Source organism: Cervus elaphus, chromosome 20 (genome assembly GCF_910594005.1).
Source record: "Cervus elaphus chromosome 20, mCerEla1.1, whole genome shotgun sequence".
NCBI lineage: Eukaryota > Metazoa > Chordata > Mammalia > Artiodactyla > Cervidae > Cervus > Cervus elaphus.
In genome coordinates, this window is record NC_057834.1 from 102,899,740 (window position 1) to 102,925,614 (window position 25,875).

General features: G+C 38.7%; 2 protein-coding genes across 5 annotated transcripts in view; one reads left to right on the top strand and one right to left on the bottom strand.

The window, feature by feature from the left end:
- The window catches only part of EFCAB7 (EF-hand calcium binding domain 7), a 53,319-nt gene extending 51,579 nt beyond the window's left edge, over positions 1-1,740 (bottom strand). The window contains exon 1 of the mRNA XM_043879042.1: positions 1,454-1,740. The gene's annotated coding sequence lies outside the window, so the exon portion shown is untranslated. The remainder of the gene's footprint in view (positions 1-1,453) is intronic.
- Positions 1,741-1,755: 15 nt separating this feature from the next.
- LOC122678376 (integrin subunit beta 3 binding protein) overlaps positions 1,756-25,875 on the top strand; it is a 90,792-nt gene continuing 66,672 nt past the window's right edge. For 3 of the 4 annotated variants that reach the window (XR_006336072.1, XM_043879045.1, XM_043879046.1), the window contains exons 1-2: positions 1,756-1,961; positions 25,474-25,516. Coding sequence is in view for 3 of the 4 variants with exons in the window: in XM_043879045.1 (XP_043734980.1) it covers positions 1,771-1,961; positions 25,474-25,516 (234 nt within the window). In the remaining variant the exon portion in view is untranslated. Of the gene's footprint in view, positions 1,962-20,377; positions 20,500-25,473; positions 25,517-25,875 lie in introns of all 4 variants that reach the window. The other variant, XM_043879048.1, reaches the window with a different exon arrangement.

Consider the following 25,875-nt stretch of genomic DNA (forward strand, 5'->3'; position numbering starts at 1 on the left):
CATTCATCTACATAGCAGCATCAACCATGTCATTTCACTAACATCTCAATACTGCAGCCCCACATTTAAAATGAGTGAATTTTAAAAATCCCATGTATAGAATTATCCTGCAGTTTTACTGTATTCTATTACCATCAATAATAATGTTAATAATAACAATAATTTGGGGGTTTATACAGCACCTCTGCTCATAAGAGTTTAAAGAACTGTCATACATCTTGATACATACCTGCTACAGTGGTCAGGTACTATCTGCACCTTTTACAGATAAGAAAATCGAGAGGCAGCGATTTCACCCAGCTAAGAGTAAGTAGCAAAAGCATGTAGATTTCGGTAACAGTTTCTTTTTTTTTTAATATGAAAAAAAGGTTTCTTGTACAACAGTTACTATAAGGAACTAAATTGTGCTAGTGGTCTAACAGCTTCCAACATTATTTTACCCAGCTTTGACTTCTAAAAATACATTTCAACCTAATAAATTGAATATTTCTAGTTCAACAATAAGACGACACAGGTACGGTCCCCTTCAGGACTCATTGGATTCTTAACTCAGGAGGCCTAAATCACTAACACCTTCTTGAATTATATAGGTCTTTTACACTTGGGAAAGAAAGATAATAATCGCTTATCATGGATGAAGTACCCTATTCATAATACACAGACCGCCTGCCTGACACTTTCATCTTACACCAGATTTAGAAGGACCCCACAGGGATGTGGTGTCACAGTCTGGTTACTGCAAATTGGTATCACTATAATTAAGCATCACAGTTTTTAAACACATATGCGTGCACGCATATCTTCACAAATGTGAAAGAAATCTGTTCCAATAAGGAAAGGGAATGAACGTTCATTTTGAAGCTAGCAACTTATAAATTTAAGGTTTTGCGTGTTTTGTTTTTTTTTTTTTAGACTGTCCTCAACTTCTCTTTCCAAATAAACTGACGCCCTCAAATGGAAATTCCACGGCAAAAATGTTCCAGAATTCTTTTTTTTACCCCCTTTTCTGTAACATGACACTAAACTGAAGCATAAGTAAATATATAATTGAGCCCCTCAGGCTTGGAAACCTCCTGCATTTAAAACTCCAGGCCGAGACCAAGACAGGGGCCTAGAGAGTACATTGCAGCAAACGCTCCATAAATAACCAGCCACACAATAGCAAGAAAAATAAACTGTTAACAAGCGCCTAAGGCTTCTAGAGGGCCAAGTGAAAACAGAGTCATTCGTCACCGTCCCTACACTGTAAAATACATTCAGGACTGATCTCGGGCAACATCTCTCTATTTTTTGTATTACTCTGGGAATAAAATCGCATTTGTGTGTACATTTTAAGTACAGACACGGAGCAAGTTTACGTATGACAAAGAAGTGAAAGATGCAGGTGGAGAAAAGGAAGCCGAACAGTGAAGAACGGAGCGGGCAAAGAGAGAGACAGCGAGTTGCTTGCTACCTAACTGCTGGTCACAAACGAGGGAGCGTAGCCAATCCTCCTCAAAGCCTCCGCAGTCCTCCGCAGCAGGACAGTCCTCGGCCCTCTTTTAATTACCATGGAAACTGCATCTCTTGGCCACCGGAAACAAGATACGGAGCACCTCCCCAAATGGTCCGGCTAGAAATCTGCGGATACTGATTTCAGAGTGAACAGAGATGGCTCTGTCTCTCCTTTTTCGGGGGGCCTTCTTGTCAGAATCCTGAGAGAGGGTCCTGCGTTGCCTTGGCAGGGGCTGGGTGCTGTCTATGTGTTGACTCTCTCCCCATCTTACTGGCATGCCCTGGGATCCCTTATCGCTGGGGGAGTGTTTCCGGCGGGCCTCTTTGAGTGTAGCACAGCGTCGAGTGTCTGTTCGCCCGCGCTTTTCAGGCTTCAATGTGTCTCTCGGAAGGTTCTCTGTTTACGGAAGGAGTTACTTAGTGATTTTATCCGGCGACGGAGGTGCGTTCCTGAAAGTCGAAATGCCGTAAGTATCTCTTCCTTCGGGTGTTGCTGTGTTTGGGTACCTCTGTGAGCAAGACGAGTAGATATTTTGTGGCCCAGTAACCTTTTCCGTTGTCTTTTTCAGAGAGTAAATTTGTCTCTTTCTCCGACATTTCCTGGTGCTTGGTTCCCCAACACAACTCTGCTTCTCTTCCTTCCAGTTTTACTTATCTAGTAGTATTTGTTCACTTTAATTCTGATTCTCCAAGGCTTTTGGCAGATTTTATAGGCTGTGGGCTATATTTAGTGATGTATTGCTTAAATAATTTCAAATACGTTTAACATACCGAGAATAGGATAGAGTACATTGCAAAACGCCGTATAATTTGATAAAGCCCCTTAATGTCTAGGTTAGTGTGGTTAAGTTCCTATAAACTTGTAGCAGAGCTCATGAACCGGGTCCCAAGAGAACGAAATTTCAGCTTTCAAAAGAGGACGCGTAGCCAGTTCTGAAAAGAGCTGATCAACGTTGAGCGAATCACTTAACTTCAGGCTTTAGATTTCTTGCTTATCATTGCCCTGTAGAGACTTTTTTTTTTTTTCCAAAGCTCAGTAAAGAACTTTTTCTTTGGTGTAGGAGTGGAGATAATATATCAGTTCAGTTCAGTCGCTCACTCGTATCCGACTCGGCGACCCCTTTGCAGCACGCCAGGCTTCCCTGTCTGTCAGCAACTCCCAGAGCTTACCGAAACTCATGTCCGTTCAGTCCGGTGATGCCGTCCAACTATCTCATCCTCTGTCGTCCCCTTCTGCACCTGCCTTCAATCTTTCCCAGCATCAGGTTCTTTTCAGATGAGTCAGTTCTTCGCATCAGGTGGGCCAACGTATTGGAGTTTTAGCCTCAACATGAGTCCTTCCAATGAACATTCAGGACTGATCTCTTTTAGGATTGACTGGTTGGATCTCCTTGCAGTCCAAGGGACTTTCAATAGTCTTCTCCAACACCACAGGTCAAAAGCATCAATTCTTCTGCGCTCAGCTTTCTTTATAGTCCAACTGTCACATCCATCCATACATGACTACCAGAAAAACCATAGCTTTGACTAGATGGACCTTTGTTGGCAAAGTAATGTCTCTGCTTTTTAATATGCTGTCTAGGTTGGTCATAACTTTTCTTCCAAGGCGTAAGTGTCTTTTAATTTCTTGGCTGCAGTCACTATCTGCAGTGATTTTGGGGCCCAGAAAAATAAAGTCTGTCACTGTTTCCACTGTTTCCCCATCTATTTGCCATGAAGTGATGGGACCAGATGCCATGATCTTAGTTTTCTGAATGTTCAGCTTTAAGCCAACTTTTTCACTCTCTTCTTTCACTTTCATCACGAGGCTCATTAGTTTTTCGTCACTTTCTGCCATAAGGGTGGTGTCCTCTGCATATCTGAGGTTATTGATATTTCTCCCAGCATTCTTGATTCCAGCTTGTGGTTCATCCATCCCAGCATTTCTCATGATATATTCTGCATATAAGTTAAATAAGCAGGGTGACAATATACAGCTTGACGTATTCCTTTTCTATTTGGAACCAGTCTATTGTTCCATGTCCAGTTCTAACTGTTGCTTCCTGGCCTGCATACAGATTTCTCAAGAGGCAGGTCAGGCGGTCTGGTATTCCCATCTCTTTTAGAATTTTCCACAGTTTGTTGTGATCCACACAGTCAAAGCCTTTGGCATAGTCAATAAGGCAGAAATAGCTGTTTTTCCTGGAATTCTCTTGCTTATTCGATGGTCCAGCAGATGTTGGCAATTTGATCTCTGGTTCTTTGCCTTTTCTAAAACCAGCTTGAACATCTGGAAGTTCACGGTTCACGTATTGTTGAAGCCTGGCTTGGAGAATTTTGAGCATTTCTTTGCTAGCATGTGAGATGAGTGTAATTGTGTGGTAGTTTGAACATTCTTTGGGATTGGAAGGAAAACTGGCCTTTTCCAGTCCTGTGGCCACTGCTGAGTTTTCCACATTTGCTAGCATATTGAGTGCAACACTTTCACAGCATCATCTTTTAGGATTTGAAATAGGTCAACTGGAATTCCATCACCTCCACCAGTTTTGTTCATAGTGATGCTTCCTGAGGCCCACTTGACTTCACATTCCAGGATGTCTGGCTCTAGGTGAGAGATCACACCATCCTGATGATCTGGGTTTTGAAGATCTTTTTTGTACAGTTCTCTGTATTCTTGCCACCTGTTCTTAATATCTTCATTTCTGTTCGGTCCATACCATTTCTTTCCTTTATTGTGCGCATCTTTGAGTGAAATGTTCCCTTGGTATCTCTAATTTTTTTGATGAGATCTCTAGTCTTTCCCATTCTATTGTTTTCCTCTATTTCTTTGAGGAAGGCTTTCTTATCTCTCCTTGCTATTTTTTGGAACTCTGCATTCAAATGGGTATAGCTTTCCTTTTCTCTTTTGTTTTTCACTTCTCTTCTTTTCACAGCTTTTTGTAAGGCCTCCTCAGAGATCCATTTTGCTTTTTTGCATTTCTTTTTCTTGGGGATAGTCTTGATCCCTATCTCCTGTACAATGTCACAAATCTCCGTCCATAGTTCTTCAGGCACTATGTCCGTCAGATCTTGTCCCTTAAATCTATTTCCCACTTCCACTGTATAATTGTAAGGGATTTGATTTAGGTCATACCTGAATGGTCTAGTGGTTTTCCCTACTTTCTTCAATTTAAGTCTGAATTTGGCAATGAGTTCATGATCTGAGCCACAGTCAGCTCCTGGTCTTGTTTTTGCTGACTGTATAGAGCTTCTCCATCTTTGGCTGCAAAGAATATAATCAGTCTGATTTCGGTATCAACCATCTGGTGATGTCCATGTGTAGAGTCTTCTCTTGTGTTGTTGGAAGAGGGTGTTTGCTATGATCATTGCAGAGATAATATTATAACACATGAACTTCTATGGCTGCCTCTTGTCCCCAGGCTGATTTAGGTACCCTCCTCCTGTGCACTTCTAGAGTAACTTATCTCCATTATTTTCAGTTCAGTTGCTCAGTGGTGTCCAGCTCTTTCCAGCCCCATGGACTATAGCATGCCAGGCTTCCCTGTCCATCACCAACTCCCAGAGCTTGTTCAGATTCATGTCTGTCGAGTTGGTGATGCCATCCAACCATCTCATCCTCTGTCCTCCTCTTCTCCTGTCTTCAATCTTTCCCAGCATCAGGGTCTTTTCCAGTGAGTCTGTTCTTCAGATCAGGTGGCCAAAGTCTTGGCGCTTCAGCTTCAGCATTAGTCCTTCCAATGAATATTCAGGACTGATTTCCTTTAGAATTGACTGGTTTGATCTCCTTGCAATCCAAGGGACTCTCAAGAGTTTTCTCCAACATCACAGTTCCACAGCATCAGCTCTTCGGCACTCAGCTTTCTTTATAGTCCAACTGTCACATCTGTATATGACTACTGGAAAAACCATAGCTTTGACTAGATGGACCTTTGTGGGTAAAGAAATGTCTCTGCTTTTTAATATGCTGTCTGGGTTTGTCAGGGCTTCCCTCATAGCTCAGTTGGTAAAGAATCCGCCTGTGGTGCAGAAGACCCCTTTTCGATTCCTGGGTCGGAAAGATCTGCTGGAGACGCGATAAGCCTCTCACTCTAGTATTCTTGGGCTTCCCTTGTGGCTCAACTGGTAAAGAATCCGCCTGCAATGCCCATGACCTCTGTCGATCCCTGGGTTGGGAAGATCCCCTGGAAAAGGAAAGGGTACCCACTCCAGTATTCTGGCCTGGAGAATTCCATGGACTATGCAGTCCATGGCGTTGCAAAAAGTCAGACACGACTGAGCGACTTTTACTTCACTTCACTTCCCTTCAGGTTTGTCATAGCTTTTCTTCCAAGGAGCAAGCATCTTTTAATTTCATGGCTGCAGGCACCATCTGCAGTGATTTTGGAGCCCAAGAAAATAAAGTCTGTCACTGTTTCCATTGTTTCCCCATCTATTTGCCAAATGCAAAGTAACACAAGGTGGGAGGAGGAACATCTGAAGCAAATAGGAATTGATATGAAAGTGGAAAGATTTACAAAAATAATAACCTACATTTGTTGAATATGTAATTATGATTTGGATACTGTGATTAACTATCTTCAGTTCAGTCAGTCAGTCGTGTCTGACTCTTTGCGACCCTATGAACCCCAGCACGCCAGGCCTACCTGTCCATCACCAACTCCTGGAGTCCACCCAAACCCATGTCCATTGTGTCGGTGATGCCATCCAACCACCTCATCCTCTGTCATCCCCTTCTCCTGCCCTTAATCTTTCCCAGTATCAGGGTCTTTTCAAATGAGTCAGCTCTTCGCATCAGGTAGGCAGAGTATTGGAGTTTCAGCTTCAACATCAGGCCCTCCAATGAACTGTCTACCTACATTTTTTAATGAATCCTAAAAAAGACCTTGGGAGGTAGGTACTGCTGTTATCTCTACTTTCTACATAAGAGAGCTTAGCACCTAATAAGATATCCTACACACAGGTAGCAATAAATACATTTCACTTATACCTTTAAAAGTTGTGGATTATTAAAGAGGTTTTCCTTTCCCAGAATGAAGCAAAAAGACTTGCCTCCTTACTCTTGCTCTAGAAAAAGAACCCAGTTAGCACTTATACAAAACTATGAGGATAATGTTGCAAATTCCCTGTCAAATAGGAAACAGTGGAAACTGTTGTGTGTTTGCATAATAAGTAGTGATACTTTCTAAGCTCTGCTCCTGTTCTGCTGTAGATAGTAAGGAACCCCTAAAAACTGTTAAATGTGGACCTTTTGGACACCTGTTTTCATAACATTAACTGGTACATGTTATCTTGAGAGTCTGCAGTAATTAAATTCTGACAATAAATACATGACCTTAAAGTTATGTAGCAGCTTTATATATATATGTATATGTGTAAAGTTGATATATAGCAGTTTCACTGAGTTAATTTTGGCAAAGTGATTTAAGATGACATTAATGGTTATATAATGCAAAAGTACTTCAGTTAGAGGATCTCCATAATTGTTAGCAAACTTTTAGTTTTCAGCGTGGTTAAACTGCAGGGTCACAAATAACCGTGCAAAAAGTTATCTTGGCAAGTTATATGTAAAAGTGATATGGTTTTTAAGTGATGTTGAGATGATAACTTTTTGATATGAACTTGGCATTTTTGGCATGGGATTGTGTGGTCTATCTCCTTTCTAATTTTTTGAACCTTGACATGGAAAAAATATAACAAGTAATTTTGAAATATGCATGGCCTATATGTAAAGTAAGTATAACAGTAATGTCCCATAATAATAGAGTGGATGGGTGGATCTTAAAAACATACTGGATGAAAGAGCCAATTTGTCGAAAATTACATATAGCATATTATCTTTATAAAGCTTGAAAGTGAAAGTTGCTCAGTTGTGTCTGACTCTTTGCGACCCCATGGACTATACAATCCATGGAATTCTCCAGTCCAGAATCCTGGAGTGGGTAGCCTGTCCCTTCTCCAGGGGATCTTCCCAACCCAGGGATAGAACCCAGGTCTCCTGCATTGCAGGTGGATTCTTTACCAGCTGAGCCACAAGGCAAGCACTTACAAAGCTTAAGAACAAGCAAAAAACTATAGTTGAGGATTCTGTACATTTATGATAAGTTTCTTTAGGGAAGAAAAACAGAGGAATGATAAATACAAAGTTTAGTTTAATGGTAACCTTTCTGTGGAAAGCAGACAGATTAGAGAAAGCACATATAGATGTACCTATCCATAATGGTAATGGTCTAGTTCTTAAGTTGTGTGGTGAGTTTATGGGTGTTTATTTTCACATTATGCTTCATAAATTAATCATTCCATATGTATTCTTTAGTGTCAGATACTACTCAGAATGTTTTTTTTAAAGATTTAGGAATCAATTATCTTGAATTACAGTCTCAATAACTATAGTTTTCTCTGCCTTTTTTTTGATCATATAAGGCAGATGCTATCTTGGAACTGGGAAAATAAATGCATTGGATAAATGCTGTTCCTGATTTCGTTAGGCTAATCATCATCCCTTTCAACTTTGCTTCTCTCCTGTGTACATTATAAAATTAGTGGCATCAATCAATGAATATAGTAAAGTTGCAGGATATAAAATTAACACACAGAAATCCCTTGCATTCCTATATACTAACAATGAAAAAACAGAAAGAGAAATTAAGGAAACAATACCATTCACCATTGCAACAAAAAGAATAAAATACTAGGAGTATATCTACCTAAAGAAACAAAAGACCTATACATAGAAAACTATAAAACACTGATGAAAGAAATCAAAGAGGACACAAACAGATGGAGAAACATACCGTGTTCATGGATTGGAAGAATCAATATTGTCAAAATGGCTATTCTACCCAAAGCAATCTATAGATTCAATGCAATCCCTATCAAGCTACCAACAGTATTTTTCACAGAACTAGACCAAAGAATTTCACAATTTGTATGGAAATACAAAAAACCTCGAATAGCCAAAGTAATCTTGAGAAAGAAGAATGGAACTGGAGGAATCAACCTGCCTGACTTCAGACTCTACTACAAAGCCACAGTCATCAAGACAGTATGGTACTGGCACAAAGACAGAAATATAGATCAATGGAACAGAATAGAAAGCCCAGAGATAAATCCACGAACCTATGGACACCTTATCTTTGACAAAGGAGGCAAGGATATACAATGGAAAAAAGACAACCTCTTTAACAAGTGGTGCTGGGAAAACTGGTCAACCACTTGTAAAAGAATGAAACTAGAACACTTTCTAACACCATACACAAAAATAAACTCAAAATGGATTAAAGATCTAAATGTAAGACCAGAAACTATAAAACTCCTAGAGGAGAACATAGGCAAAACACTCTCTGACATAAATCACAGCAAGATCCTCTATGACCCACCTCCCAGAATATTGGAAATAAAAGCAAAACTAAACAAATGGGATCTAATGAAACTTAAAAGCTTTTGCACTACAAAGGAAACTATAAGTAAGGTGAAAAGACAGCCGTCAGATTGGGAGAAAATAATAGCAAATGAAGAAACAGACAAAGGATTAATCTCAAAAATATACAAGCAACTCCTGCAGCTCAATTCCAGAAAAATAAATGACCCAATCAAAAAATGGGCCAAAGAACTAAACAGACATTTCTCCAAAGAAGACATACAGATGGCTAACAAACACATGAAAAGGTGCTCAACATCACTCATTATTAGAGAAATGCAAATCAAAACCACAATGAGGTACCATTACACGCCAGTCAGGATGGCTGCTATCCAAAAGACTACAAGCAATAAATGCTGGAGAGGGTGTGGAGAAAAGGGAACCCTCTTACACTGTTGGTGGGAATGCAAACTAGTACAGCCACTATGGAAAACAGTGTGGAGATTCCTTAAAAAACTGGAAATAGAACTGCCATATGACCCAGCAATCCCACTTCTGGGCATACACACTGAGGAAACCAGATCTGAAAGAGACACGTGCACCCCAATGTTCATTGCAGCACTGTTTATAATAGCCAGGACATGGAAGCAACCTAGATGCCCATCAGCAGATGAATGGATAAGGAAGCTGTGGTACATATACACCATGGAATATTACTCAGCCGTTAAAAAGAATTCATTTGAATCAGTCCTAATGAGATGGATGAAACTGGAGCCCATTATACAGAGTGAAGTAAGCCAGAAAGATAAAGAACATTACAGCATACTAACACATATATATGGAATTTAGAAAGATGGTAACGATAACCCTATATGCAAAACAGAAAAAGAGACACAGAAATACAGAACAGACTTTTGAACTCTGTGGGAGAATGCGAGGGTGGGATGTTTCAAAAGAACAGCATGTATACTATCTATGGTGAAACAGATCACCAGCCCAGGTGGGATGCATGAGACAAGTGCTCGGGCCTGGTGCACTGGGAAGACCCAGAGGAGTCGGGTGAAGAGGGAGGTGGGAGGGGGGATCGGGATGGGGAATAAGTGTAAATCTATGGCTGATTCATATCAATGTATGACAAAACCCACTGAAATGTTGTGAAGTAATTAGCCTCCAACTAATAAAAAAATTAAAAAAAAAAAAATTAGTGGCATCATTATTTCTCCATCTAGGTTGAAACCTTAATTTTTTTTATTTTTGGATTTGAAGACTTTGAAGTAAGACAAACCAGGGTTTGAATCTTGGTTCTGCTACTTTACCAACTGTGACACTTAGATTGTTACTCATTGATCTCATGGATTAGTATAGCTATTCAATAAATATTAATTGAATGATTAAGTTGCTGCTTAAAGAGAATTCATCTTGTGTACACAAATTCAAACAATGTTTATATTTGCATGATACTAAAAGTCAAATTATTATTTGCATAATACTAAAAGTCATTTCATCTTTGGGACAGATGAAAATGGGGAATATTTCCTCTGTCCCAAAGGAAAGATCTTTGGAGTACACATTAGATACGTTAAGGTTGAAAGTGCAATGGCCCCTGAGTGGCTCACAAACAGTCTGGCAGTCAGAAACGCTTTACAAGGAGAGGCACACTCTGATAATGAACATGCCCAGGGGGCTCCCTTGGACTTGAGGCATCCAATTCTAATTTCCCCTTACAGGAGAACCAGAGAAGGAGATGGCGACCTACTCCAGTATTCTTGCCTGGAGAATTTCATGGACAGAGGAGCCTGGCGGGCTACAGTCCATGGGATCACAAAGAGTCAGACATGACTGAGCGACTAAGACTTACTTACACTTTAAAGTCAAGCATAGTTTTGTAATAGCTCTTTCTATAAATAATAAAATCCCCTTTTAAGTGTTTTAAGTGTTTCCCCTGCCCCATTATATCTTTTCCTTTTAAAGATCCCTAGTATTAACTTGCTTAGTCTTTCTAATTAATGTGGATTATTATACTAATTCAGACAAGGACATTCCATCTGTTCCTGTGAGAGTCAGTTTTATTCTGTTCCAGGCTGTAGACTGAGTTAAGGTTATAGTTGGAATACTTTCAGTATTGGAGGAAACTATTTTAAACAGTATTTCTATGGGGTCCATTCTGATGACATATTCATGAAAATAATGAGTTTCTCTGAGAGAACTTTAAAATATGCTTTATATTCCTTGATAAAGAAGATTGATTCCAGGAAGCCCCACATGTACCCAAATCTGTGTATGCTCAAGTCCCTTACATAAAATGGCTTAGTAAAGTGGAAACAGTTGGCCCTCTGTATCCAAGGGTTTTCTGTCCTCAGATTCAACCAACCATGGATGAAAATCTTGACCGCAGATGTGAAACCCATTAATATGGAGGGTTGACTGTGTATTTATTGAAAAAAAACTGTGTATAAGTAGACTAGTATAGTTCAAACCCATGTTATTCAAGCGTCAACTGTATGTATTTTTTGCTTGTAACTTCTTAAATAGATGCAAGTGTTTAAAGCAAGAATTATAACACTTATTGTGAGTTTTATAATGTTTATATGTTTAACAGTATAACACAAAGGACAGAGTGAATGGACAGTAGCACTTTAAGATTCTTACATTTTTGTTAAGTTGTATTGTCTTAACTCTAAATGAACTGTGATGTGTTAAAAAGGTATATTATAGTTCCCAGAGTAACTAATAAAAAATAGAAAGATAATACATAACCAAAAAGTACAGAAAACCGTAGAAGAATTGAAGTAATAAACTAAAAATATCTAATCAAAAGAAGGCAGCAAAGAAAGATCAGAGGGAAAAAACAAAAGAGACAGAAAACAGGTAGCAAAATGTAGACCCAACTGTATAATAATTCCATTAAGTCTAAGTACAGTAAAGACACCAATGAAAAGATTGAGAATATCAGACTAGATTTAAAGAGAGATATATATATACCAACCCATTTAATCCTAGTTAACAGATACCACCCCCATCAGAAACCAAAATACAAAAAAAGAATTGTAAGAAAATTGCTGGCTGGATCTGAAAGAGACACGTGCACCCCAATGTTCATCGCAGCACTGTTTATAATAGCCAGGACATGGAAGCAACCTAGATGCCCATCAGCAGATGAATGGATAAGGAAGCTGTGGTACATATACACCATGGAATATTACTCAGCCGTTAAAAAGAATTCATTTGAATCAGTCCTAATGAGATGGATGAAACTGGAGCCCCTTATACAGAGTGAAGTAAGCCAGAAAGATAAAGAACATTACAGCATACTAACACATATATATGGAATTTAGAAAGATGGTAATGATAACCCTATATGCAAAACGGAAAAAGAGACACAGAAATACAGAACAGACTTTTGAACTCTGTGGGAGAAGGTGAGGGTGGGATGTTTCAAAAGAACAGCATCTATACTATCTATGGTGAAACAGATCACCAGCCCAGGTGGGATGCATGAGACAAGTGCTCGGGCCTGGTGCACTGGGAAGACCCAGAGGAATCGGGTGGAGAGGGAGGTGGGAAGGGGAATCGGGATGGGGAATAAGTGTAAATCTATGGCTGATTCATATCAATGTATGACAAAACCCACTGAAATGTTGTGAAGTAATTAGCCTCCAACTAATTAAAAAATTTAAAAAAAAAAAGAAAATTGCTGGCTGATGTATTCTTTTTCATGAACATAGAATCAACTCAAAATTTAAGACTTGAAGGTAATACCTAGGACCATAAAACTCTTGAAAAAAACATAGGCCATAAACTCCATAACATTGGTCTTTGCAATGATCTTTAGGATCTGATGTTGAAAGCAAAGGCATTAACAGCAAAAATAAGTGGGACAAGATTAAAATAAAAAGTTTCTGCACAGAAAAATCTTCTTCAACAACAAAATGAAAAGGCAATCTGCAGAATGGGAGAAAGTATTTGCAAATTATGTATATGATAAGGGATTAATATCCAAAATATACAAAGAACTCCTACAACTCAATAGCAAAAAAAGAAAATGAAAACCAGTCAAATTAAAAAATGGGCAGAGGATTTGAGGAAACATTTTTTCTGGAAAAGACATACAGATGGCAACAGGTACACGAAAAGGTGTTCAGCATCACTAATCAAAATGCAAATCAAAACCACAATGAGATATCACCTCACACCTGTTAGAATGGCTCTTATCAAAAAGATAAGAGATAACAAGTGCTGGTGAGAATGTGTACAAAGGGGAACCTGGGCATTGCTAGTGGGCATCTAAATTGGTGCAGCCACTATGGAAAGCAGTAAGGAGTTTCCTCAAAATATAGAACTCCTATGTGATCCAGCAACTCCATTTCTGAGTGTTTATCTGAAGGAAATTAAAACACTAACTCAGAAAGATACATGTACCCCCATGTTTATTACAGCATTGTTTACAATAGCCAAGTATCCACCAGTGGTTGAATGAATAAAGAAAATCTGGTGTGTGTATATGTGTATGTATTATATGTGTGTGTGTGTATATTATTCAACCATAACAAAAAGGAAAATCTTGCCACTTGCAATATGGATGGCATCTTGAGGCCTTATGCTAAACGAGATGTCAGAAAGATAAAGGTTAATACCATATAATCTCACTTACATTCGGAATCTTTAGAAAGAACAAACTCATGGAAAAAGAGGTAAGACTTGTGTTTACTAGAGATGGGAAGGAAGAATTGAAGGAAGGTGGTCAAAAGGTACAAACTTTTAGTTATGAAATAAATCAAGTGCTGGGAATGTAATGTACAGTGTGGTTACTATAGTTAATACTATATGTTTGAAAGTTGCTGAGAGAGTAGTTAGGTGGGTCTTAGAATGCAAAGTCGATTGGCCCTTAGGAAACATCACGACAAACAAAGCTAGAGGAGATAATGAAATTTCAGTTGAGCTGTTTCAGAACCTAAGAGATGATGCTATTAAAGTGCTACACTCAATATGGCAGCAAATTTGGAAAACTCAGCAGTTGTCACAGGACTGGAAAAGATCAGTTTTCATTCCAGTCCCAAAGAAAGGCAATATCAAAAAATGTTCAAACACCACACAATTGCACTTATCTCACATGCTAGCAAAGTAATGCTCAAAATTCTCCAAGCCGGGCTTCAACCTGGCTATGTGAACCAACAATTTCCAGATGTTCAAGCTGGATTTAGAAAAGGCAGAGGAGCTGGAGATCAGATTGCTAGCATCCGTTGGATCATCAAAAAAGCAGGAGAGTTCCAGAAAAACATCTACTTCTGTTTTATTGACTACACCAAAGCCTTTGACTGTGTGGATCACAACAGACTGTGGAAAATTCTTCAAGAGATGGGAATACCAGACCACCTTACCTGCCTCCTGAGAAATCTGTATGCCGGTCAAGAAGCAACAGTTAGGAACAGATATGGAACAACAGACTGGTACCAAGTTGGGAAAGGAGTATGTCAAGGCTGCATATTGTCACCCTGCTTATTTAACTTATATGCAGAATACATCATGTAAACTGCCAGGCTGGATGAAGCACAAGCTGGAATCAAGAATGCTGGGAGAAATAACAATAACCTCAAATATGCAGATGACACCATCCTTACAGCAGAAAGTGAAGAACTAAAGAGCCTTGATGAAAGTGAAAGAGGAGAGTGAAAAAGTTAAGCCTTTGAGTGTGTGGATCACAGTAAACTCTGGAAAATTCTGAAAGTGATGGGAATACCAGACCACCTGACCTGCCTCTTGAGAAATCTATGCAGGTCAGGAAGCAACAGTTAGAACTGGACATGGAACAACAGACTGGTTCCAAGTAGAAAAGGAATACGTCAAGGCTGTGTATTGTCACCCTACTTATTTAACTTATATGCAGAGTACATCATGAGAAACGCTGGGCTGGATGAAGCACAAGCTGGAATCAAGTTTGCCAGGAGAAATATCAATAACCTCAGATATACAGATGACACCACCCTTACAGCAGAAAGTGAAGAAGAACTAAAGAGCCTCTTGATGAAAGTGAAAGGAGAGTGAGAAAGTTGGCTTAAAGCTGAACATTCAGAAAACTAAGATCATGGCATCTGGTCCCATCACTTCATGGCAAATAGATGGGGAAACAGTGACAGACTTTATTTTTTGGGCTCCAAAATCACTGCAGATGGTGACTGCAGCCAAGAAATTAAAAGACACTTACTCCTTGGAAGGAAAGTTATGACCAACCTAAATAGCATATTAAAAAAGCAGAGACATTACTTTGCCAACAAAGGTCTGTCTAGTTGAGGCTATGGTTTTTCTGGTAGTCATGTATGGATGTGAGAATTGGAATATAAAGAAAGCTGAGCGCCGAAGAATTGATGCTTTTGACCTGTGGTTTTGGAAAAGACTCTTGAGAGTCCCTTGGACTGCAAGGAGATCCAACCAGTATCCTAAAGGAGATCAGTCCTGAATGTTCATTGGAAGGACTGATGTTGAAGCTGAAACTCCAGTACTTTGGCCACCTGATGCAAAGAGCTGACTCATTTGAAAAGACCCTGATGCTGGGAAAGATTGAAGGCGGGAGGAGAAGGGGACGACAGAGGATGAGATAGTTGGATGGCATCACTGGATCAATGGATATGAGTTTGAATAAACTCCGTGAGTTGGTGACGGTCTGGGAGGCCTGCTGTCCTGCAATCCTTGGGGGTTGCAAGGAGTCGGACATGACTGAGCAACTGAACTGAACTGAACTGAACTGAAGCTCTGGGGGTTGGTGATGGACAGAGAAACCTGGCGTTCTGCAGTCCATGGAGTCCCCAAGTTGGACATGACTGAGCGACTTAACTAAAGAGAGTAGCCCTCAAAGTTCTCATCACAAGAAAAAAAGTTATAAGTGTGTGTGATGATGGATTTTAACTAGACTTACTATGATGATCATTTCACAGTATATACATACATTGAATCATTTTGTTGTATATCTGAAATCAATGTATTTCAATTGTTGAATTATTGTCCAATTATTGAAATTAATTGTATTTCAATCAAAGAAATTTCCTGACTTTGATGATTGTACTGTGATTATGTAAGAGAATATTCTTGATCTTAGAAAAACACAAATATTTTTGCATAAAGGTATATAGGGTCTGTAACATTTTCAGTAGATCATAAAAAAGATTTTGCATTGTCTATGTATGTATTTGTGTTTGTTTATATAGAGAATGGTAAAGCAACTGGGACAAAATGTAATAAGTATTAAAGTCTGGGTTAAGGATAACAAAAACTGTTGTTACTAGAATTTTTTTTCTTTTTTGAGTGCTGAGGTCTATAGCATTAGATTATATGGACTTGATTGGATTAGATGATTCCCTTCTTTCTAGTCTGCCTGCAGTGCGGGAGACCCTGGGTTCAATCCCTGGGTTGGAAAGATACCCTGGAGAAGGAAATGGCAGCCCACTTCAGCATTCTGCCTGGAAAATCCCGTGGATGGAGGAGCCTGGCAGGCTACAGTCCATTGCGTCACAAAGAGTTGGACATGACTAGCAACCTCACTCTCATAGTTGTTTTACAGTATTGTGTTGGTTTCTATTGTACAGCAATGTAACTCAGCTATGTGTGTGCATATATCACCTCCCTCCTGCCTCCCCCAACCCTCACTCCATCCCACCCCCCTGGAGTCACCGTAGACCATCAGGCTGAGCTCCGTGTGCTGTGCTGCAGGCTCCTGGTACAGATGAGCCAAGAATGTTCTTAACTTTAAAATATATAAAAATTAAGTTACCCCTCAAACTACTCATCAAATTGTTTTTTAACTTGCTCTGTAACAAGAGAAGCCACTGCAGTGAGAAGCCCTCTTGCCACAACTAGAGAAAGTCTGTGAGCATCAGTGAAGACCCAGTGTAGCCATAAACAAATAAATAGAAATAAACATTTAACAATGCTAATGGGTGGGTTAAACAGTAAATTAGACGCAATTAAAGAAAGAATTGTAAACTAGAAGATTGACCTGAAGAAATTGCCCAAAAAGTAGCATAGAGATCAATGATAAGAAATAGATGTTCAGAGATAATGAAAAATGGAATGGAAAAATCTAAGATGTCTTCTTGAGGGAGTCCCAGAAAGGTAGAATCAAGGAGAACCAGTATTTGGAGAGATGATGGCTTAGATTTTTCCAGAACTGATAAGATACAAATCCACATAAGCGACTGCCTTAGATACAAATCGACATGGTTCTGTGCTTAGTCACGCAGTCATATGTGACTCTCTGTGACCCTTTGGACTGTAGCCCTCCAGGCTACTCTGTCCATGGGATTTTTCAGGAAAGAATACTGGAGCGAGTTGCCATTTTTCTTCTCCAGGAGATTTTCCCAATGCAGGGATCAAACTCGCATCTTCTGTGTCTCCTCCATTGCGGACGGATTCTTTACTCTGTGAGCTATTCGGGGAAGCCCAATTCGTTATCAGTCTTTTGATAAAGAAGATTTTGACACCGTAAACATGTTGCCCAATAACTGGTTACAGTTTGGGCCAGTTTTATCGTGAGGAATAGCAAGGTTAATCATTTATTAAGTTACTTTCACATGGTAACCATATTTCTACGTGCATTGGAGTGATAGTCCCACTTACCCATACTGTGATAGTGAATCATTATATGACTTCTGTGAATATTGAACACAAAAGAGCATAAACCTAACTGAAAGGGAGAATGCAAAAAAGAGATAGAAGATTCTTATTTCTTCTTTGCTCATTCCCATACATAGAATGAAAAATCCATCATTTTAGATTTCTTAATTTATATCTTAAGAGTTACATGGGATGTGAATTTGGCCATTGCCTTTATTTTTTTTATTTTATTTTTTTTGTCATACATTGATATGAATCAGCCATAGATTTACATGTATTCCCCATCCCGATCCCCCCTCCCACCTCCATCTCCACCCGATTCCTCTGGGTCTTCCCAGTGCACCAGGCCCGAGCACTTGTCTCATGCATCCCACCTGGGCTGGTGATCTGTTTCACCATAAATAGTATACATGCTGTTCTTTTGAAATATCCCACCCTCACATTCTCCCACAGAGTTCAAAAGTCTGTTCTGTATTTCTGTGTCTCTTTTTCCGTTTTGCATATAGGGTTATCATTACCATCTTTCTAAATTCCATATATATGTGTTAGTATGCTGTAATGTTCTTTATCTTTCTGGCTTACTTCACTCTGTATAAGGGGCTCCAGTTTCATCCATCTCATTAGGACTGATTCAAATGAATTCTTTTTAACGGCTGAGTAATATTCCATGGTGTATATGTACCACAGCTTCCTTATCCATTCATCTGCTGATGGGCATCTAGGTTGTTTCCATGTCCTGGCTATTATAAACAGTGCTGCGATGAACATTGGGGTGCACGTGTCTCTTTCAGATCTGGTTTCCTCAGTGTGTATGCCCAGAAGTGGGATTGCTGGGTCATATGGCAGTTCTATTTCCAGTTTTTTAAGAAATCTCCACACTGTTTTCCATAGCGGCTGTACTAGTTTGCATTCCCACCAACAGTGTAAGAGGGTTCCCTTTTCTCCACACCCTCTCCAGCATTTATTGCTTGTAGACTTGGATAGCAGCCATCCTGAGTGGCGTGTAATGGTACCTCATTGTGGTTTTGATTTGCATTTCTCTAATAATGAGTGATGTTGAGCATCTTTTCATGTGTTTGTTAGCCATCTGTATGTCTTCTTTGGAGAAATGTCTGTTTAGTTCTTTGGCCCATTTTTTGATTGGGTCATTTATTTTTCTGGAATTGAGCTGCAGGAGTTGCTTGTATATTTTTGAGATTAATCCTTTGTCTGTTTCTTCATTTGCTATTATTTTCTCCCAATCTGAGGGCTGTCTTTTCACCTTACTTATAGTTTCCTTTGTAGTGCAAAAGCTTTTAAGTTTCATTAGGTCCCATTTGTTTAGTTTTGCTTTTATTTCCAATATTCTGGGAGGTGGGTCATAGAGGATCTTGCTGTGATTTATGTCGGAGAGTGTTTTGCCTATGTTCTCCTCTAGGAGTTTTATAGTTTCTGGTCTTCCATTTAGATCTTTAATCCATTTTGAGTTTATTTTTGTGTATGGTGTTAGAAAGTGTTCTAGTTTCATTCTTTTACAAGTGGTTGACCAGTTTTCCCAGCACCACTTGTTAAAGAGGTTGTCTTTTTTCCATTGTATATCCTTGCCTCCTTTGTCAAAGATAAGGTGTCCATAGGTCCGTGGATTTATCTCTGGGCTTTCTATTCTGTTCCATTGATCTATATTTCTGTCTTTGTGCCAGTACCATACTGTCTTGATGACTGTGGCTTTGTAGTAGAGTCTGAAGTCAGGCAGGTTGATTCCTCCAGTTCCATTCTTCTTTCTCAAGATTACTTTGGCTATTCGAGGTTTTTTGTATTTCCATACAAATTGTGAAATTCTTTGGTCTAGTTCTGTGAAAAATACCGTTGGTAACTTGATAGGGATTGCATTGAATCTATAGATTGCTTTGGGTAGAATAGCCATTTTGACAATATTGATTCTTCCAGTCCATGGCCATTGCCTTTAATCAAAGGATTTCTAAGGGTCTCATAAGCATATTCCATAATCCTGTAAACACTCTTCATGTAGTTGTAGCTGGCAATGATATCTCCATTATAGAGAGGAATAAATGGAAGCACTGTATACCAAATGATATTTTTATATCCATTCAGAAATGTCTTACTGGTTTACAGGCCAGTATTGTTATCAACTTTATGAAGCTTAGTGTGATTATGTGATTTGCCCAACCTTAGAGGAAGAATTTGGCATTACATCAAGGCTCCCTGAGTCTTATCTGCCTTACTAATTTTGTCTCCTCCCCACACATACACACACTTAGCCTCAGCTCTGTTACTCAAATCATATTTAATCCAATGTTTTAAAAGTCCTGTAAGGGATGATGGATTACTGTTAGTCACAATTGTGGTTACTTATGAGGGAGAAAAAAAACTGAACAGGATGGGACAAAAGAAGGGTTTGGGGGCATAGATGACACACGTCTCCCATCCCAAGTTGTAACCAGGTCAGACCCTGATTAGCTTCTGAAGTCAGATGAGATTGGGCGCATTCAGAGTGGTATGGCCATAGACAGATGGCAAACTTCTGTTTGTTCACCAGATGGCAAACTTCTGTTTGTTCATCCTGGGTGATGGTTACAAGTGTGGTTGCCTTATAATAATCCATTAAGCAATATATTTGTTTAATGTTAAAAAAGAGAAAGTCCTGTAAGGGAACCTTAAGTCATGTAGCTTCATGAATCTTTGAAGTATCATTCCTGGTTCTTAGTTAAAAATCAAATGATAGTTTATTTTTTTCTAGAACAACTTTTTAAAAAAATATTGTAACTGCTGTTAGTAATGTTGTATACTAAAACTCATGCACTTGTTCTGTTCTGATGAATTGTTATTGTTAAAGTCATGTCTGATTTCTTTGTGACCTCATGGACCGAAGCCTACCAGGCTCCTCTGTTCATGAGATTTTCCAGGCAAGAATACTGGAATGAATTACTGTTTCCTTCTCCACAGGCTCTTCCTGGATCAGGGATCCAATCTGTGTCTCCTGCATTGGAAGGCGGTTTCTTTACTACTTAGCTACCAGGGAAGCCCTCTGATGAGTTAGAGAATCCTAATCAGGATATTACCATGTGGTAAGCTAAATAAAATAGTGGACGATGGTCTTAAAGAGTAATATGGCTAATTCTATACAGTTATTCTCTTTACCTGTTGATATGAAACTATAATATATATCTTTATCTTTCTTAAATTCTCACCAGCAGTAATGCTGGTAGCAAACAGAATTTTGATCCCAGTGAATCTAAACCTAGTACACCTAAAGCTGGACTTACATTCAAATTGTGGGCACAGGTATAGATTTGGGTTAAGGTGGAAATGAAAAAAAAAAAAAACCTGTAGAATTTAAAGAGTTACCCATAAGAGAGATGTAATTAGGAAATAATAGGTGGGATGTAATTAGTATATAGTGAGGCTTCCCTGGAGGCTCAGTGGTAAAGAATCTGCCTGCCAGTGCAGGAGACACATATTCGATCCCTGGGTCGAGAATATACTCGAGAAGGAAATGTCAGCCCACTCCAGTATTCTTGCCTGGGAAGTCCTATGGACAGAGGAGCCTGGCAGGCTACAGTTCATGGACTCACAAAAGAGTCAGACATGACTTAGTTAGTAGTTCTGTGGCATTTAAGTACAGGTAACCCTTGAGTAATTTGGGGGTTAAGGACACCAGTTACAGTCCACTTACAGATTTACAATCAGCATTGCGTATCCCTTGTTCCACATGCGCGGATTCAACCATTTGTGGTTGTGTAGTACTACAGTATGTATTTGTTGGAAAAATAAAACTCAAGTGTAGGTGGATCCTCACAGTTCACACTCACGTTGTTCAAGGATCAGCTGTACTTTCACATTGTTGTACAGCTGTTACCATCATTCATTTCCCAAACTTGTTTTAATCTTGCAGAACTGAAATTTTCTGTCAGACAGTAACTCCCTATTCACCTCTCCTCCCAGCCCATGGTGACTACCTTTCTATTTTCTATCTTTATGAATTTGACTGCTTTAAGCACCTCACTTGAATGGAATTATATAGTATTTGTCCCTTTTTGATTGGCTTATTTCACTAGCATAATGTCTTCAAGGCTCATCCATGTTGTAGTATGTGGAATTTCTTTCCCTTTAAGGCTGAATAATATTCCCTTGTGTGTGTGGGGTGTGTGTGTGTGACTGTGTGTATACACACACAGATATGTATATGCCAAATTTGTTTTACTTATTCCTCTGTCCACAGACACTTGCTCTTCTTTCACCTTTTGGCTGTTGTCAGTAATGCTGTTATGAACATGAATGTACAGATGTGTCCCTACTTTCAGTTCTTTTGGGTATATGTTCAGAATTGGGATTGCTGGATTATATGTTAATTCTATGTTTAATTTTTTGAGGAACTGACAAACTATTTCCATAGCATCTGTACCATTTTACAGTCCTATCAGCATAAGAGTTCCAGTTCTGCATCCTGACAAACCCCTATTTTCTGGAGGTTTTTTGGGAGGTGGGGTGAGGTTGATGGTGGTCATCCTAATGGTTGTGAATTGTTATTGTGTGGTTCTGAATTCTCTAGGCCAGAATACTGGAGTGGGTAGCCTTTCCCTTCTCCAGGGGATCTTCCCAACCCAGGGATTAAACTGGGGTCTCCTGCATTGCAGGCAGATTCTTTACCAACTGAGCTATCAGGGAAGCCCTGATAAAACCAGGTTCGATTCCTGGATCGGGAAGGTCCGGTGGAGAAGGGAGAGGCTACCCACTCCAGTATTCTTTGGCTTCCCTTGTGGTTCAGCTCGTGAAGAATCTGCCTGCAATGTGGGAGACCTGGGTTCCATCCCTGGCTTGGGAAGATCCCCTGGAGAAGGGAAAGGCTTCCCACTGCAGTATCCTGGCCTGGAGAATTCTGTGGATTGTATAATCCATGGGGTCACAAATGTTGGGGTCCCTTAATGGACCAGAATCTGGAGGTACGGAGTCGACGATAAGAAAGTGAAAGAGAGAAAGAGGCCGATGTCCCTTGGTTTACGCAGAGGACCAATAAAGTCCTTGACACAGGACTTGCATCGCTCACGAAGGCACCAGGCGCCCTCTCGAGGGGGTCTTAGAAGCCCGGGCAGAAAAGTGAGCACGACGGGTCTCCACGCTCCAGAGAGTCAGCCAGAAAAGGAGAGAGAGAGAGAGAAAGACAGAAAAAGACCCGGGGACCCAAGCTCTGATGGAGCAAAGGTGCTTTAATGATTTTCCTATGAGTATATATAGGCTGCAGTACAAGAAACTTCTTTCGGGAATGATAGAGATCAGAAAACCAAATGTACAGCAAACGTTACCAAGGAAACATGGACTAAAAGTAGTCACAAGGTCAGAAGACAATCTTTATCTCAAGAAAGGGGAAGGAGACTAAGCTGTTTTGTCCTAAGGAGAATGTTTACTAAAGGAGACTCATGCTTGCCCCACACAATGACCTCAGTCCCTGGGAGCAGCGTGCTGTTCCGCTTGAAGAGGGACAAAGGACTCATGAGAGACAGCACGTAGGAATCCTCCTGTTAAACATTCCCTGACACACAAAGAGTCAGACATGACTGAGTGACTTTCATTTTTTTAAAACCAAGGTAGTAACCACAAGAGATACTTATTTAGTACTTTATAGAACTACCAGAGATAGATCACTTTTAATTGCTAATTAATACTGGTAGCAGATGAGTAAATACTTTCAGAAAATATTTGTATATATAAACATATAATCAAGTTTTGCCTGTCCTTTGTGCATTTCATCCATCTCTTTCTGTTTCTGTTAACACAGTCCTAATCCATTTAACATCATCACATGTTTGTGCTACTGTTGGTTGTTTTTTCAAAAAGGTAAAAGCATTTAGTGGGTGCTTAATTTAATAATTTGTATCTTGACACTGGGGCCCAGTTCTAACAGAATGGTAAAAATAGATGGTCATAAATTCCTCTAGTAGTTTGCTCTTCTTTACCTCTTCTTTAGCACCTCCCCCTCAATTCAACAAGGATTTATTGGGATGTGAAATCTGAGTTTCCCTGAGATTGTGTTACAGGGGGCAAATCACACCAAGTCTTCCCTGTTGGATGAACCAAGTAGTCTCTTAGGTCCCTCCTAGCCTTGTCTGGTGAATGTCTTTATGATTTTTGTAAATATTACCAGCTTTTGGTCATTAGATGCCTGAATTGTCTGAAGACCACATTACCCACAATAAACCATGTTTTTAGATTCTCATTGAAGAGAGGGGAAGGTAACAGTCTAACTCAGATCACTTTCATATTTACTATCATATATCTCCTTGGGCTTCTTAGATCAACCTCAGACTTAACTAGAAATGTTTTAAATAGAAGCATTTAGTTTTCTAAGAATTAGCCATCACTCATAAAGCAATATAGTATTTTGAGCAGTTAATGTCAGGGTGGGGTTTGTTTACTTCTGAAAAGTCGTATTGCATCTTAACAGGATGTAAAAACAAACTGTGTACTGTGTACTTTTAGTTTTTGATTTCTACTTTTGAGGTTTTATGGGCTTCCCTTGTGGCTCAGTTAGTAAAGAATCTGCCTGCAATGCCAGGGATCTGGGTTCGATCCCTGGGTTGGGAAGATCCCCTAGAGAAGGGAAAGGCTACCCACTCCAGTATTCTGGCCTGGAGAATTCCACAGACTGTATAGTCCATGGGATCTCAAAGAGTTGGACATGACTGAGCAACTTTCATTTTCACTTTCACTTTGAAGTTCTATATATACAAAAACGTCTCACACACCTGAATAGGGTAATATATATTCCAAAACTAAATATGTGTGCTTTTTTGAATTAAGTGCCATTTTTATTTGTTTGTACCTCTGTTCTCTTGCTTCATTGAGAATTCACATTAAATTGATTTCAAGTGGACTTCTAAAAGATATGAGTAATTCTTTAAACCAATTTAGTTAATCTTAAGAAATAATGTTATATATTAGGCTGATGTAGATATAATAGGAAAATTAAATGAACTATTCTAGATGAACTTTTGTATTTAACATTTATTGCTGGGTAAATTTTATAAATTGTCTATTTCTTCTATTCTTGCTCCTGTCACGTGTTTGAAATTCAGTAGCCAGTTATTTATGCCTAGTCATTTTCTAGGATCTATAAATTTTGTTTTGTTTTCTGTAATACAAGCTATAATAATTTTTTTCCTTTCTGCTCAAATTCTCTAATATTTTAAGTAATTTAATTTCTTTTTCTCAGAGATTAATAAGATACTTTTAATGCTGCATTTGTCACTGAGAAAACTAGTTTTAATTTATATTGACCTTTTTCCTCCTTTGAGCATTTAATCTGCTTTCAATAAAATGTTGATGACTGCTCTTTAGAAGACAGCTGTACGAAATAAAGTATTATAAATATTCAGCTTTCCTTTCTAAGCTTTGTCACCAACAGCTGGGCATCCAGTTTAGCAGAACAGATTTTGCACAGAGAGAGCTTGGCATCTTCCTGAATCAGTATAGTGAAGGAGACAAAAAAGTAGTTTCTTATGGATTGGGGACTTATAAAGACATAGAGCATCTGTTACTCAGTTAAGTCATAGTCTGGTTGCACTGAATCATGTTTAAAGCTAGAATAATGTGTAAAACTTTTTCACCTTGCTCATACCTTTATTTTAATATCTAGTATATTATTTTTGCAAATAAAATGCTTTCAACATCTCCATTGAAGGTATGTAAATGATTTTGCTCTTATCTATAATTTTTCATTAGTGATATTTTAAAACACAAAGATATTAATTTTTTACTAAGAGTATTTTATTATATAACTTTAATTTTTGAATTGTATGATAGTGCATATATATATACAACTCATATATAAAAATCCATTTAAATATTTAATTATGATTTCATCTTGATATATGCTATTAAAAAACCAATTTCCTCATTGTGAAGATTGCTTTCTTCATAGGTTTTCTAGTTTAGTTGGTGAAAGTAACTTAAAATGGAATCTTTGTTTATACAGATTACTCTTAAATACTTGGCTTACTTGAAGCATATTAAATCTAAGATGTCTTTAAATATTTTGTTTGCAGTGTTAGAAGATCACTGAAATTGGATGGTCTGTTAAAAGCAAATGTAAGTATTTACTTGTGAGTTTGTAGTTGTATAATAACATAATAAGATTGTATTTTTATTGTTTTTACAGCTAATTTTCTCTTATACTAAATGTAAGAAGTATCAAAAACTCCTGTGACATAATTGTTATTGGCACACCATTTTCTACATGTAAAATTTGTAATATATGGAAATTCCTTGCAGGCTTGAGATTTTTATTTAAGGGACAAATTATTTAGAAGCCTTAATGAAATAATTTAGTAAAAAAAAATACTTTGCAACTTAAATGCAGATAAATAAAGATGGAACAGTAGACGGTGCTTTAATGTACATTCTATAATCTGCTAAATTGAAATAAAACATTAACATTTTTATTTCAA